Genomic DNA, 15,633 nt, shown 5'->3' with positions numbered 1-15,633 from the left:
CACCGGGGACACTGCACGTCGCCCTCAGACGCGAGGGACCGGCAGTCCGCAGGCGTGGCGCGCTCCCCCGGGCGGCTCGGGTGCACCTGGCGGTCGCAGAGCTCGGCTCTAGGGCGGGGGAGGCGCGTACGCGGGGGGTGGGGCAAGAGGACCGCGACTGAGCCGGTGACTTCGGGTGGCCGGGACACGGGGCGCGTCCGCCCCGCCGCCCCGCCCGCCTCTCCCGGGTGCTGGGACCTTTGCGCTCACTCGGCCCCGCGCCGCGCGCCGCCCCCGCCCTGCCCTCCGATTGGCCGCCGCTCCACCCGCCCCCCTCGGCCGCGACCAATGAAGCCGGCGCGCGCCGGAAGCCGGAAGCCCCCCGGCGCCGGCGTCCCCCAGGCAGCTGTCGCGCGGCGCCATGCGAGGCTTGGGGCCAGCCCTGACGGCGCGGCGCCTCTTCCCGCTGCGGCTCCCCCCGCGGCCGCCGCGGCCGCTCGGACCCCGGCTGTCGAGCGGGTCGGCGGCGGAGGCGGGCGCCCTGGAGCGGGCCATGGACGAGCTGCTGCGGCGCGCCGTGCCCGCCACGCCGGCCTACGAGCTGCGCGAGAAGACGCCGGCGCCGGCCGAGGGCCAGTGCGCGGACTTCGTGAGCTTCTACGGCGGCCTGGCCGAGGCGGCCGAGCGCGCCGAGCTGCTGAGCCGCCTGGCGCGCGGCTTCGGCGTGGACCACGGCCAGGTGGCCGAGCAGAGCGCCGGCGTGCTCCAGCTGCGCGAGCAGCCGCGGGAGGCGGCCGTGCTGCTGCAGGCCGAGGACCGGCTGCGCTACGCGCTGGTGCCGCGCTACCGCGGCCTGTTCCACCACATCAGCAAGCTGGACGGCGGCGTGCGCTTCCTGGTGCGGCTGCGCGCCGACCTGCTCGAGGCGCAGGCCCTCAAGCTGGTGGAGGGGCCGCACGTCCGGGTAAGGCCCCGCCCGGGCCCCCGCCTTGCAGCAGGTCCGCGAGCTCCTGGCGGCCCTCCCGGTACAGCCCCCACCTGTCCTCAAGCCCCAAACACTGCACCTGCCCCGGCCTGAAGCCGCGCACACTTTGCCAGCCCGCATCCCCAGTTACAGCCCCCTCCCCCCGGGGCCCTTCCCTCCCAGGCTTTCCGAATCCTCCCTTGGCCCCGGGTTTCCTGTGTCCCGCTTCCTAGACAGCCGGCACCGCCTACCTCTAGCGCGACTGTCGGCGCCGCCACGGTTAAGTGTGCTCCACGAAGCCCCTTTCTTGCTGTTGTAGCGGAGTGTCGTCGTGGGGTGCACGTGAACGCGCGTGCCGCCGAGCATCACGTAGCCTCCCAAAACGCGGGTGGTGTCAGCAGAACGTAGCCGCACACCCGCGGCGTGTCAGCGTGGTCTGAGCAGCCCTGCGGGATGCGCAGAGACGGGTCTCTGGTCTCTGTGTCGTGACCCGGCAGAACGTTGCACTTTCCTGAGTTCAGCCCCGAAATGTGATGATTCCCAGTTGAGCACTCGAGTCACCGGGCGCCAAGCAGAGGGAGCGCACGTGAGGTGCGGATAAACGCTGCCTGCAAAGTTCGCGGACCTTTGGGGTCGTCCCCTTCTGTTCTGGGTATTACATTTGAAGGGACCACTGGTCTGCCCTTTTCGTGAGCAGAAAGTGCTGTAAAAGTTTCAGGAAGCTTCCAACATTCGGAACTTCTTGCCGCGTAGTTGGCTTTGAAAAATTGAGCAGTTGAACGATTATGTCCAAATTCATTTAAGAACCCTAACACTGGCCTGGTAGTTTTCACGTTCTTGTCCTCATTCTTAGGTGGGTTAAGGAAACCTACTGAGGTCAGGAGACTGGACCAAGGAGTCAAAGCAAATAGGTATGTCACCTCCCCAGACCTCAGCCTGGGGTGCTTTGCACCCTGTTTCATAACCACGTCCTGAGGGGTGAGCTACGGTGCCTCTGAAAGACTTCATCTTTCTCAGCCATTTGGTCTCAGATGCGCCAACACTGGGGATAGTTAAGAATGGGGTTAACCTCAGTGATGACCAGTGCTGTGATTGATTACTCATGAGGGCTGGTTGATCTATAGTGCTAAATGTGCATTGAGGGCCACGATTTGAATTGATCCCATTTCTGACTCAAGCCCAGGCTGCATGGCTGAGACGTTATATTCTGCACACTCGATGTATTCCCATCTGCTTGGAGAAAGTCTCCCATCCAAGCACAGGTTTGTTTGTTCATTCATTTTTCTTGAACTAGGACCATGGAGGCCCTTCTGAAGCTTGGTTTTTACTACGTGGAAGACTGGAGAATTCGGTAGAATGTCACCTGTCCCAGAATGAAATCCACCCTTCTCTCCATCCTTCCACACAACGCGTGGCCACTGGGTGTCTGTCGTACACCAGGCGTGCTCCTGGTGTAAGTGTTCAGGTCACTTGGTCAGGAGTTTCCACTCTAGCCTAGTATGGGAAGAGTTAATAGCAGGCATGGTGGCTGGCAGGTGCTTTTCGCCCGCTGGCTCATCTCGTTCGCAAGCCGTAAGGACCGGTTGTACAGATGGAGAGATTAAAGCTGGTCACGGTCAAGTGCATTGCCCAGCGTCCTGAGCCGGGATTCAAGCCCAGTCCTGACCAGAATTGTGTACTTTGTTGTGAACTGTTGATTCTCAGAGCTGTTGACTTTATTGATCTAAAAGGGATTTGGTTTTCTTAGAGTTTCCCTTTTTCTGCTAAATCAAGGACAAGATAAAACAACTCAGTGAATTACTGGCTCTGTTTTACTTGGTTTTTTACCAAATGGGGAGTTTAATGTGCTCTAGTTGTGAGCGTAGTTATTTTTCCCTAGAGTGAGCATGCGAGCTTCCATCTTACTGGTAACGCCAGTGCTTACCTTTCTCTGGGACCAGTAGTCATTGCTCCCTGTTGGAAAGTCATCAGTCCTGCCATGGCCAGAAGGGTCAGCATGTGATTCCTTTCCTTTGGCATTCTTGGTACACCCCAAACCGCCTTGGACGCTGCTGGCTCCACCATCCGTCACTCGCTCCTCTCCACAGACCCCCTCTGCAGCCGAGCCGGCCCTGATGGAAAGTTCCCGACCTCACCTCACTGCCTGATTCTTGTTGGGAAGCCCGCTAGCGTAGGAGCTGCTCAGCACTCAGTTTTTCCACCACCAGTTCAAGGTGACCTCAGCCGGGTTTGAGCTTCAGGTCGTGCATTATCTTTGCGTGTATTATTAAATTATTTGCTTGGATTTTACGCCTTAACATCTGAATCGAGCATTTGAAATGTATTATTCCACCAACTGCCCTCCCCCCCCCCCCCCCCCGTCACCAACTCCAACTTGATGATCAACCCCTGGAAAACTGGGAGCCTTGTTTTAAATGTCTGGCATAGCAGAATGCTGAATGACACATGAGAGGAGTCCGGGGTGCCCGCCACAAGACGGAGTCGGCACACTCACTCCTCCCGTCTGTCCTGATGTCACACTGCAGCACTTCAAGTTCTGAGCCCGCAGGGAAGCCCAGAGGGCTTGGAAGGTTTCTGCTTGGTAGATGTTTGGACAGCCCTTGGCAGATTTCAGTGTTTCGGCCCCAGTGATGACTACGGTCCCATCCAGTTCTAAAGCCTCTGGTTCTGTGACACGTTACCGAATGTATCCAGCCCCTTGCTCTTCCCCACACAAGAAAACTCAGCTTATCATTCTCGCGGGAAGGAGTGTGGGAGCCGAAAGCTGTGACATTGAGACTAGATTGGGGGATGGGCAGGGCAAGGGGCTCCCTCTGGGGAGATCCTGAGCCAGGTCCTCCGCTGTCAGGGTGGTCCACACACGAAGAAAGATTGTGTATCAACAGGCAGAAATAGCAAGAAAGGTATTTCTTAAACAGAGGATGAAGGACAATAGCCTGACGTTTGCCTCTGCGTGTGGTCTAAACAAAGGCAAGAAGCCTTTTCTAGACCTGCAGTCACACCTCTTGGCGTTTCTCTACCTGGAGATCGTGTCCTATCCACTGCGTGTAACCATTAGAACTCAATCCATTGAATCTCTTCTCCTTTGCTCTACATAGTCACATAGCACTTTATAAATCCCTATCATTCCAGCCCTTCAGAGAATAGTTCGTTTTTTTTTTTAATCCATAGACACCGCCCCTGGGATCCAGTTCTGTAACCTGTCCCTGGGATCACATGATGTGCACGATCCACTTTGATTCCGTTTCTTCTGCATCATTCTGGATTTTGCATCCAAGCTAAAGAGGCAACAGCTAGAACCTCTTGCTCAGAGAATTCAGTGTTAGAAAGCACCGGAAGTTCGGCATATGAATCATTGGAGCAGGAGTCCCAAATGCCCAGGGACCCGTGGTGCCCTGGGATGCTGGCGGAGCAGGGAGCGCGCTCTGCCTTCGCCTCCGATCCGAGCGTCCCTCCCTGTGTGCCCACGGCACCGTGTCCTAGCTGTGCCATCTCCCGCACCTGCTCATCTCCGGACTTGCAGGGCGAAGCACAGGGACACGCACGGGTTTGCACGAGGGGTGCTGTGGGTTTAGGCTGCAGTGGCATTTTTAGACTAATGGGCAAGTAGGAAGCCAAAAAGGAAGTTGATGGGGTGTTTCCCAGGGCGGCAGGTGAAGCAGGTCCTGTGTGGAGAGGGAAAGGGCTGGCTCTCAGGACTGTCCTTGACCTCTGCGGCTGAGAGGCATGATTTTAGCCAAGTCCTTTAGCCCCCGGGCCCATCAGCTGTGCACTGAGGTGAGAGATTCTGCCAGCGGTTGGTGTGCTCAAGGTCAGCCTGGTTCCCTTCTAAGAAGTGCTCTGCGGGTTACTGTGCAGCTTGCCCCAAAATCAGGTTCACAGACAAGGGCACAGTTCGTGAGGGTCCTGGGTTGTGATTACTGGTAGTGAGGGTTGGCGCGTACTGTGTGTGTGTGGTGTGGAGGCCTTCGGTTTTTCTTCTGAGGCCGACAGGGGTCAAGCAGTTACATTGCTTAGAGACAAAAATTGCCTGTGGAGGTGACTCGAGTTCCCATTCTAGGAGGTCCGAGCTCTGTTCAGTGACTTGTGGGTACCAGAGGGAAGTTGGCCTTTAGAAAATGGAAGAGTTTCTTGATGGCAATTTGAACATAGAAATTCCAGGGAGATGAGAGGTGTGCGAGTCTTGACAGAAGCACGGGGGCCAGCAGAGAAGGGGCTAAACTCGCAGCAGACTGGCCGGTGTCCCCACTGTCTCGAGGTCCAGCCACACTGATGCTTTGTCATATGACCTCTTTCGGTGACTTGTCCTGCTTTGCAGTAAACACAGTGGTCCTTGTTGGTTCTGTTAACTCTGTGCCCAGCTAGACCGAAAAGGACCTTATCTGCAGTCTGGCAGGGATGCCCCAGTCCCCTGGGGGACAGCAGCCGCCACCGATGGGAATCGTCCTAGAATGTCTGAGCTGTGCTGCCGGGACCCTGTCCAGTGCCTCCAGCTCCCTGTCCCAGCTCAGGGCTTCTGAGCAATGAAAACTAATTTGCTCCACATTCCAAACGTGGGGAGATGTTGATAGCCAACAACTTCAGGAGATGGGGTGGGAGACCGCTTTTTCTCTGCCAAAAGGGGAGTTTGATTGGCCTTCTGCACAGTATCCTCCAAGATAACCCCAGTCAGCAGGTCCGGAAAGCCGAGCCCAGGCCTCCTGGCCTCCCCGGCAGTCGTGGGTGAGAGTCTGGGATTGATGGCGGAACTGATGCGCGTAAAGCGAAGGCAGAGGCCGTGTCTCCTCCTGTCGCCTGCGGTCTGGCCCAGACAGCTATGCGGCGTTAGCACCGAGCGTGGGGACTTGTGCCCTTTCACCTAGATTTCCAGATCTCATGTGACAGGGTCACATTTCACAGCCGTCAGTAGCCCAAAATAGAACCAAGAGACCTTGGAGGGGGAGCTCTCATGGCCAAGCCATTTCTTTGCGCATTAATCCCGAATTGATCCTGAAACTAGGTACTCCCGCACGCTCCTGACTCATGTGTTTGCGTTTTTCTGGGGAACGGGTCCCTTGTTTTTAGCTTGTACTCAGGAGTGCGTGAGGAACCCAGGAAGATTGAGAGCTGGTGTGGTCTGAGGCAGTATTTTATCAGCAGTGGTTCTGTGCTGCCTGGTTGACGGCCTCTCCTCTTCCACCCTGCCACTGCCTCCACTGAACCGCCAACCCCCTGAATTCTTTGAGCACCAGAAGTTCAAACCACCTCTGCCCTCACTGCGAGGTTACAGCTGAGTGAAGACCAGGTTATGGAAGTGAGAATAAAAAGGAATTATAAAGGGCATCTGGTCCAGCCCGTAAATCCTTCAAACAGCTCCACCAAATCCTTAATCGACCGTGCACTTGGTCCCCACCTATGGTGATGTTCTCTCTCTCCCAAGACAGCATCTGTAGTCACCCTAGCTATTCAGGGCTTCTCCTTTGTGTTAAATTCAGTCCAAGTCTGACTTGGTCCATGCTTTCCCGCGTTGGTCCGCGGTTTACCTCCCTCCTCACCCCCACAGGGTCACACAGAACAAATTTGGGGCTGGCTCTGTGCCCCAGGCCTGAAATATCTACAGATGGCCCTCACTTCGTTCTGAAGCCTTTCGTGACCCACCAGCCCTGTACTCACTCACAGCTTGTCCTCAAGTGACAGTGTCGTGAGTCCTCTCACCTTTTACCAGGGAATAAAATGTGAAGTAGTCCTATAACATTTTTACAACTTTTGCAATTACAACTCTTTTTTAGTTCTGTACCAGATGTCCTGAGATGCTTATTATTATTCAGTCATAATATTCAGTGTATCTGTTAATACGTAGTTCATCCATGAGTAACAGAGACCCAAAATAATAGTGATTTGACTAAGAGAGAAGTTTGTCATGTCAGAGTCTGGAGGTAGACACCCGGGGATGATTCTGTTCTGTGATTCCCTCACTTGACCCAGACTTCGGTTTGGTTCTGCCTTAAAAGCCTTCATCCCCCAGAGTTACCTCATGGCCCAAGATGGCTGCTCCAGTTCTAGCCATCACATCACTGCCCAGCCTGCGGGGGAGCAACAAAGAAAAGATGGGCAGAAGGTATACTCTGGCCATTCTTTAAGGTTCCCATAAACTGCTCCAGGACACTTTTATTAACATCTGGCCAGAAGTCAGTCATGTGACCACCCCTAGCTACAGTGTGTTCTTAAATCTGGACAGCCATGCTCTTACCTAAAGCATAAGCTTCTGTGCGTTTGAAAGAAAGGGAGGCAATTGCTGAGGAGCAAGCTGTGTCTGCAGGCCCGGGCGTCCTCTGGCTCCGGCTGTCAGGTGGCCTACTGCTGTGCATGTTTAGCGTGTCACGGGCGGCTACCAGGTCTGCCCCTGTGTCCTCTCCTTTCCCTACTCATCTGGTACCATTCTTGCTTGAAAGGTGAAGTTGACTCCCATCACTTCTGGACGTGGGTCGGCCACAAATAAGTGAAGAGAGATTAGAATAATTTCATCAAATATAAGCGTGCTGATGGCCGGACACACTATTAGGTCCCACTAGAGTAGGAGAAACCGCTCCCCCTGCAGCCCTGACCCGCCGTCACGTGAAATCTACATCCTGACGTCAGAGATGTTCAGATCTGAAATGGTGAGTTGACGGCTGGGGCCCCGGACCCCGCACTTGTTTCTCTTGGGAAACAAGGGGTGATGTCTCGGCCCATCCCAGAGTGCTCCCAAGAGTGTAGGACTCGAGCCCCGTGCCACCTGGGTTAGCCGTGCCCCGCATGGCAGCCCATGCGTCACTCTGTCAACCTCACGGTTTCGGTCGTGTTCATGGCAGTGAACACACCCGAACATACCATTTGATTAGGGCAGCTTAGCTCGCCTTGAATGCTCCCTCAAAGGCCTCTTTCCGACTGGGGTCAGAGTGGCCAAGTAGAGAGCTGGGTACCACGCACGCCTGGTCGGGACTGTCCGCAGAGAAGCTGTTCGGAGAGGCACCCTGCAGGTGGCTTTTGTGTCCCACTCTGGCCATTGTCCCAGCTGGCAACGAGGCAGAGGCGCGCATACTGTTTGGGGCCCGGCAGCCAAAGCTCTCGTGTTCTCCCTTCCAGGAGATGAACGGCGTGCTGAAGGGTATGCTGTCGGAATGGTTCTCCTCCGGCTTCCTGAACCTAGAACGGGTCACCTGGCACTCGCCCTGTGAGGTGCTGCAGAAAATCAGCGAGTAAGTATCAAGGTTTTCACTCTTCCGAAATGTTAGCTGAGGGCCAGTCTTCGTCTGCACGTGCGTTTGGGGCCAAGCATGGGCTTCATAAATGGTGTCCCATCCTAGCTGGTGATGTCATGATCACAGCTGGCCACCGGCCGTTGTGCCCGCAGGCCCCCACACGGGGTGCCCTTGACATTCTCGTGTTTCCCGTGGGCCCCAGCGTCAGAGCCGCAGCATTTGCCCGGGACCGAGTATGTGCGTTAGGGTCTCGCCTGGTTGGGCAAACTTCTCCCTTGGGCAGATCTCTGAGTGGGCTGTATGGTGCATGATGGCCGTGTGCCTGGGACCTGGGGAAGCCCAGGCTGGCGTGTCGCTACGTCCTCGCTCTTCACATCTCAAGCTTCGTGCTGCCTTAAGGAAGCTAAGGCTTGTGGAAGTTTGCACTTTGCACCGCGACCAGTTCCAAGGGCTGTCATTTCACTTGCCAAAAACCAGGTAGTGGCTGGAGCAGGTCGCTAGGGAAATGGAACCAGGTCATGATCTCAGGGTCACAAAATCGAGCCCTGAGCTGGGCTCTGCACTCAGGGAGGAGTCTGCTTCAGATTCTTTCTCTCTTTCTCTCTCTCAAAGAAACAATCTTTTTAGAAAATAAATAAATAAAATTGCTGCACAACTGTTTCCCGAGGGCCCCACGAACTAGTCTGAACACCAGGTATTAAGAATTCGGGGACCATTTTGTGTGTAAAATTCATCGGAATTCCTCTCAGTCAGCACTGTTTCGTATTAAAACGATTTTCTTTGAATTCTCCTGAAGTTCTATTTGAAGGATTTATTTGACTCTGTTGAGTAATAGGACCAGGAATCAGCAGTGGTTCTCTGACTTCTAAATCGTCCAGCAGCCTTGCTGCTCTCTAACCTCTCCTCAGGTCCGAGGCCGTGCATCCTGTGAAAAACTGGATGGACATGAAGCGACGCGTCGGGCCTTATAGGCGATGTTACTTCTTTTCTCACTGCGCGACCCCGGAGGAGCCCCTGGTCGTGCTCCACGTGGCCTTGACCGGCGAGATCTCCAGCAACATCCAGGTACCAGCCCGGTCGTGGCAGAACCATGCGGGCGTCCCACAGAGCCCCGTCCGTTTTTCTAAAACCTGCTCCCCCTCCCCCCCACCATGTAGTGTGTTGCTTGAGGCATTCACGTTTAGAACTGGCGAGAGAAGAAACGTCCAGATCTGTAGCCACGGGGCGGAGGCACGTCCTATATAGACAGTTACCCAACGAGGCCGGCGCTCCTCTGCGGGAACTGACTTTGAGCGGACCCGGGGCCGAGGAAGGGGGGCACTCGCTTCCGCGTGTGAATGCTCGTTCAGGGTCTGTGGGCAGGTGTGAAAGATTGTGACTAAAAACATGAAAACCAGACCGTGCCCTGCGTGCCTGCTGTGGGCCCAGCGCTCTGCCCGGGGAGCCGAGGGGACAGGCCGGTGTGACAGGCCCTGCCTGCTAGGAGGTTGCTGAGAAAGTCCAGATGTTTCCTGCAGATACCGGGCAGGGGATGGAGGTGGGGCTGCTGCAGAAGAACCAGAGCGGGGCCGGGGGATGAGGGCAGACCCCGAGGAAGGGAAAAGGTGACAGGAGCCTAGACGCCTGGGTCCGTTCGGGCTTTGGGTCTGGAATGGCGGTTAGGAAGCCACAGAGACGAGGACAGGCCCCGGGCTGGGCTCAGGGGCTGCGCTTCCTGGTGTCCGAAGGCCCAGAAGTCAAGGGGAGCAAAGGGGCGGGCGTTCTTGAGCACTAGGGGGACATTGCCTGTGGGGTTCCTATGTCCGAGGGGGCTGGGCCCGCTGGCGGTCCCCAGGGCAGGGTGGCGCTGTCTGTGAAAACAGAACGGGCGCTCTTTTCCACGATTCCCCGATTCCGCCCACGATTCCCACTCAGAGAGGTTTACCCCGGGAGATGCTCAGACCAAAGAGCGCAGCCAGTGGCCCATCCGGGCAGCGTGTACAGTTTCAAGAGGCTGGACCTAAGGGCCCAGCCACCCGCCGGAGAGGAGCAGGAGAGAGACGAGGACGTGTAGATCGGGTTCGCCCTCCGACCCGGGATCCCCGTGCATGTACCTAAATGTGGATTCCCTGCTAGGGTTTTGACACAGAAAGCCGGCCTTGACTTTTGAGTCGGATCCAGGCCCCGGGCTGGCACGTGTGGCGCGCTCTTACGTACGTGTGTGTTGGTGGAGCGTTTGCTCGTGCCAGTCGGCCCCGGAAGCCTGTTCCCTGCGTCGCTGCTCAGCGCCCTGTGCGTGAGGCGTCACTCCCGCTAATAGCGTCCTTCGGTGGGTGTGAGAAGACCGAGGCTGCCGCGAAACTTCAGTGATGCGCCCACGATCCCAGAGCCAGTAGGGATGAGAAGGGATTCCAGCCCGGCCCAGCCCCGTCCTCAGGGCAGTGCCTCCCCGGCTGGAAACTGGGGCATATGGGAACGCGATGGGGGAGGGGGTCATGCCCAGGGAGGGTGTGCGTGTGTGTATTTAAGTACGCATTCTGAGCCGATGGAAGGCGTTCTCCCCAGGGTTAACAGCAGGACTTGGCATTAGGTTTTGGAGTAACTCGTGATTTCTTCCTTATGCAATTACTTCTTGCCTCTTTGGACATCGTGCATATCTCATTTGTCTAACCAAAGAGAGATCCGTCTGTATTTTAAACACTTTAAAAAAAGGTTTGTTGGAACTTTTTGAATAAGAAACACAAGATAACCTACAGAATTCTGGAAAGACCGGGGAGGCTGACCCCACAAGGTAAAGACCAAGCACCCTGACTCTGGCCACCAGGAGCCCTCCCTCAGAGTCCGGCCACAGGAGACAGGGCTTGGCACCGCCCTGGGGGTGTCCCTCCCTCTGTGTCCCCAGCCACCCCAGTTTCCTGTGGCAGCAGTCCTTAAGTTTTCAGGAGTCTCAGGAAAGACCCTTTGAGCATCCAAAGGGTATGAAAGCTGGAGGTCATTTCCCCCCAGGGGACGTGCGCACGCGCACCTTCCATACTGAGTTTCAGAAAGCTTGGGGATTCCCAGGCCTCATCAGGGCTCAGGGCCGAACCCCGCTACCGCAGGAGTCTGATGCAGCTGGTGGAAGTCAGAGTAGCTTAAATAGGTTCTGCAGCAGCAGGCTGTGTGCCTGCATTGACGCGAACTCAGGGTAGCCCCCTGCTCTTGCCCGTGGTCAGGCAACCTTCAAACAGCGAGGTTCAGAGCACGCTGCCTTCAGAACTCGGAGCTCATAGATCAGCCCTTGCCTGCAGAGTCTTTTCGGGGTGTGTGTGTGTGTGTGTGTGTGTGTGTGTTTTCCCAGAGGAAAAACAAGGATGTAGCACAAAATCAAAAAGGTACACAGAAAAGTACATTTCCTAAAAGGAAAACTGTATAGGGCCATGTATGTCGTACTGAGAAATCTAGAAACCTAGAGCTTGGAGAGCAGGAATGAAAATAAGTCGCAACCAGCAGGCCTGCACGGGACAGCCCGGGGACGGGGAGGTGAGGCAGAGTGGGTTTGGTCTGGGTGTCACAGGCGGGCCGGGAGGAGGGTTGTCACTCGCTCCCACAGCACAGAGGCCTGGAAGAGAAAAGACGAAGCAGACACACTTTGTTTTTTGCCAAGTTCGACGCAATCAACGTGGCGTAGGTGTGGCAAACAGCCCGGGGAGCTGCGCAGTCACCACCTCCAGAGAGATCTCTGATCAGAGCAGGCCTTTGGTCTCCAGAGTCACGTCCGTGAACAGGGGCTAGGGCCTCCGGGCTCTCACCCTCCCCAGCTTCTCCCCACGCGCCCCCAGGAGGTCGGGCAGGCATGCATGGGAAGCGAGGGGCCCAGGCCCACCATTGTCGTGTCTTCCAGGCCATAGTGAAGGAGTGCCCCCCATCAGAGACGGAGGAGAGGAGTGAGATCTCCGCGGCCATCTTCTACTCCATCAGCCTGACGCAGCCCGGCCTGCAGGGGGTCGAGCTGGGCACCGTCCTCGTCAAGCGAGTCCTCAAGGAGCTGCAGGTGGGTGTGGCACAGGGCCTCTGGGATGAGGGACGAAAGAGGACCTGGCCTGGGGGGGAGAGGAAGAACCAGATGGCCCCTGGCCTGTCCCGGGTGCCCCAAGAGACTCGGGAGAAGGAGGCAGTGCCGAGAAAGGGGCATCTGGAAACTGGCTTCTCCGATGTTTTCTAAGGACATCAGCCTCTCCAGGGAACCTCCCGTCTGGCAGCTGGGCCTTTGCTGGCTTGCATGTGCTGTCCTGGCTCCGTAACCACCCGCCCCTTCACTCTCCTCTCCCAGTTTGGACAGCACACTTTGTGGCCCTGCCTGACCGGCCCCCACACCCTCTGAGCTCTGGCCCCGACACCCCCTCAGCGTGGGCTTTCTCATCGGCCATGAGGGAGTGTCACGGTTAGACCAGGCAGCTCGAAGGTAAACACTCTGGCTTTTTTTTTTTAATAACTTCCCTCTGTTGCTCTGGGAAAAACACTTCACCATCCGACAAGTGAAATGTTCCCGTTCACTCCAGGTCGAGCTTTCCGAAACGATCTCATAAGGGGCTTGAGTGAACTGCACTGAGCAGAATGTAATTATTAGGTAAAATAATTAGATTGCTAATAATTGGCTCTGAGAGCGGCACTCTCTGCTTTGGGTGGTTCCACAAGGCACCAACAGCAGAAGCTCTTCTGTGGAGAATGACAGAGTGGAATTAAAACACTGACGTGCTTTCTATTAAATTCATAATCAATCTTAAATCTCAGAACTCAGGATTCAGCAGGATATCAGCTTCATTAGAATCACTCTCTTGCCACCTTTACCCCAGAGGCGATGGGAGCCATTTCTAATTAATAGAAGTTTCTTCTTCTTTCCTTGTTTTTTGCTGACGGTGTTGATGAATGGAGCAGGGAGAGGGAGTAGGGGGCATGTCAGAGCGAGAAAGGCCTTCAGAAGAAGGGCAGAAGCTGGGCTTCTGGGTAACTCACCCACCGACTCTACTTCCGGATGGGTCAGAGTTGGCCCCTCAGCCCAGTAACCATCCTCGGGAGGAGAAAGCGGGGATACCTGGTCCCACACTTGGCTGTGAGCCTGACAGTCACCAGGGAGAACCCCGAGAAAAGGCCCTCTCGCTGTCCTGCACGGGGGTGTGCGTCGCGGTTTATGAAGGCAGACTCTTGAGAGCCGCCTAAAGTGTCCAGTGAAAAGACCATGGTTAGGAAAATCATGGTATAGTCTCGTCTTTTAATATTATTCTGTTGTTAAAGTCACGTTTTTGAATTTTGAATGAGAAACGAGAAAAGGCTCATGATTCCTGAGCGCATAAGCAGGGCCTTGAGCTACATGTCTCCCTTGGGGAAGACCAGAGGAGTTGTGCTTTAGCAGCCCTGCAGAGCGGCTGTCTCAGAGTCCTGGAGTGTGATAGGTTTGTTGGTCTGTTTCTGCAGCCATCCTAAGTTAAAAAAAATTCTTCTGTAGTGAGCACTCAGTATACTTTTATTCAGAAAGTGCTAGAGTTTTACGGGACGGTCTTGGAGATTTATAGGACCATGCACCGTACCGTCTGGTAGCCCGAACTGTCTGAGAGGGGCGTCAGCCGCGGCCTTTCCTGCTAGCCCATCCTCGCACGCGCTGTGGAGTCGTGGGACAAGTTACTCGCTCACGACACAGCCATTGGGTCCTTGCGTGCCAAGTGCCAAACCAGCTCTGTGGCCACTGAGAAGTCCTTGGGAGGGGTGCGGTGTGCCACACAGACAGGAGCTGTGGTCAGAAGACTACGCATCAAGCCCCGTGGCCCCGCAGCCCCCGCTTCTCATTTCGGGCCCGGCCCGACTTGCCACTGTGACCCACGGTGCAGACAGAGAAGCCACCACACAGGCCCCCCTCGGGGACTCAGGATGCCTCCGGGGCCTAGTGTGTGTCAGATTCATAATAAATGTGCCTTGAAAGGAGAGAGTGAACGCACATCAGATACCATGGTGTGAACTAGACAGCGGCATGCAGGGCTTAAGGAGGCCTAAGTGGTGAATGGAGGGGTGTTTCCGCTTCCGTGACCAGCCTGCTGACCTGTGTGTGTGTGTGTGTGTGTGTTTTCTCCACCTGCCTTTCCCAACCAACCGCGCCTTACAGAAAGAGTTTCCTCATCTTGGGACATTCTCAAGTCTGTCTCCTATACCTGGATTCACCAAGTGGCTTCTGGGACTCCTGAGCTCACAGGCGAAGGAACACGGGAGGAATGAACTCTTTACGGATTCGGAGTGTCAAGAAATCTCTGAGATCACAGGTGGTCCCATGAACGAGACCCTCAAGGCCTTTCTCAGCAGCAGTGAATGGGTCAAGTCGGAGAAGCTGGTCCAGGCGCTCCAGGCCCCCTTGATGCGGCTCTGCGCCTGGTACTTGTATGGAGAGAAGCACCGGGGCTTCGCCCTGAACCCCGTGGCAAACTTCCACCTGCAGAACGGGGCCGTGATGTGGCGCATCAACTGGATGGCCGATGCGAGCCTCAAGGGCATCGCCAGCTCCTGCGGCCTGATGGCCAACTACCGGTACTACCCCGGGGAGACGGCCACCAACAGCACCAGCTACCTCTGCTCCAAGAACATCAAAGCTTCCGAGCAGGTCCTCAGCCTCGTGGCCCAGTTTCAGAAGAACAGCAAACTTTAAGCCTGTCCCGAAGCAGATGTCCCTGACCCTGAGAAGGATGATTTTTGGGATGGGTCAGGGAGGCTTATGCATCAAAAGGAGCTTTTGTTTTTTTAAGTCGAACAGGGTTAGAGCGTGTTTTCTCTGACCCACAGCAAGGTCAGAAGGGGAGGCTGTGGCCTGACTTCCACTGTGGGAGCGCAGGGGCTGTGCCTGACGCCAGAGAGTAGGGGGCTGGACGGGGTCGGGGTGGGGATGCTGTTCCCGCACCTTCCAATCCAGGTCGGGGGTCCCTGCCAGAGGCAGTGCTTTGGTGCCTCCATCTTCAGAAAGCTCTAGAACCTCTGCTGGGTGTCATCCCTGGGTGGACCAGCCAGCCTCACCCGGCCCTGGGCAGGTGGCCCAGGTGAGAGCACTTTCCTCCGAGCTTAGAACGTAGTCAGCCGAGGTCGTCTTAGCCGTTTCTCCCCACTCACCACAGGGACAGAGGGCTCTGTGTGCTACATGGCACCCGTGTTTTGGAGTCCCCGGGCGTAGGGAAATGTTCATGACCGCCCAGAGTTGACTAAATTAAATCTTTGAGCATCACACAAGGCAGTGTCCCTTGGGGCTTGAATTGGACGGTGGGCGTTAACGATTGCAGAGACGCAGGTTCCTGATGAACCTAACGGGCCTGCACGAGCTGGTCAGGTGAAGCCGTGAACCGCTGGGGGCGGCGCAGTGGCGGTGGCCTCGGGGCGACGAGGCTCGTGGTCGATGATGTGCTGTGATATACCAGGTCTGCCGAGAACAGCAAGGCAGGCAGAGGCCTCGCCTGTGGCTGCAGGAGGCCCCCTGGGGTG

At 56.2% G+C, this 15,633-nt stretch overlaps 1 protein-coding gene across 1 annotated transcript; it reads left to right on the top strand.

Moving 5' to 3' along the window:
- The first annotated feature begins 360 nt into the window (after positions 1–360).
- Positions 361–15,384, top strand: MLYCD (malonyl-CoA decarboxylase). The gene is made up of 5 exons (XM_082712006.1): positions 361–943; positions 8,048–8,160; positions 9,072–9,228; positions 12,026–12,175; positions 14,279–15,384. The coding sequence occupies exons 1-5, from the start codon at positions 401–403 to the stop codon at positions 14,810–14,812; spliced, it is 1,497 nt and encodes a 498-aa protein (XP_082568132.1). The 5' UTR covers positions 361–400; the 3' UTR covers positions 14,813–15,384.
- The last annotated feature ends 249 nt before the right edge of the window (positions 15,385–15,633 follow it).

Source organism: Mustela nivalis (genome assembly GCF_964662115.1).
Source record: "Mustela nivalis genome assembly, chromosome: 18".
NCBI lineage: Eukaryota > Metazoa > Chordata > Mammalia > Carnivora > Mustelidae > Mustela > Mustela nivalis.
This window is presented reverse-complemented; position numbering and strand designations above follow the sequence as displayed.

Excerpts from the sequence above, each read along its gene's own strand:
- MLYCD (XM_082712006.1), top strand. The coding sequence starts at position 401 with ATGCGAGGCTTGGGGCCAGCCCTGACGGCGCGGCGCCTCTTCCCGCTG. Across the intron at positions 8,161-9,071 it reads GTGCTGCAGAAAATCAGCGA|GTCCGAGGCCGTGCATCCTG; the intron begins GTAAGTATCAAG and ends ACCTCTCCTCAG. Across the intron at positions 9,229-12,025 it reads AGATCTCCAGCAACATCCAG|GCCATAGTGAAGGAGTGCCC; the intron begins GTACCAGCCCGG and ends CGTGTCTTCCAG.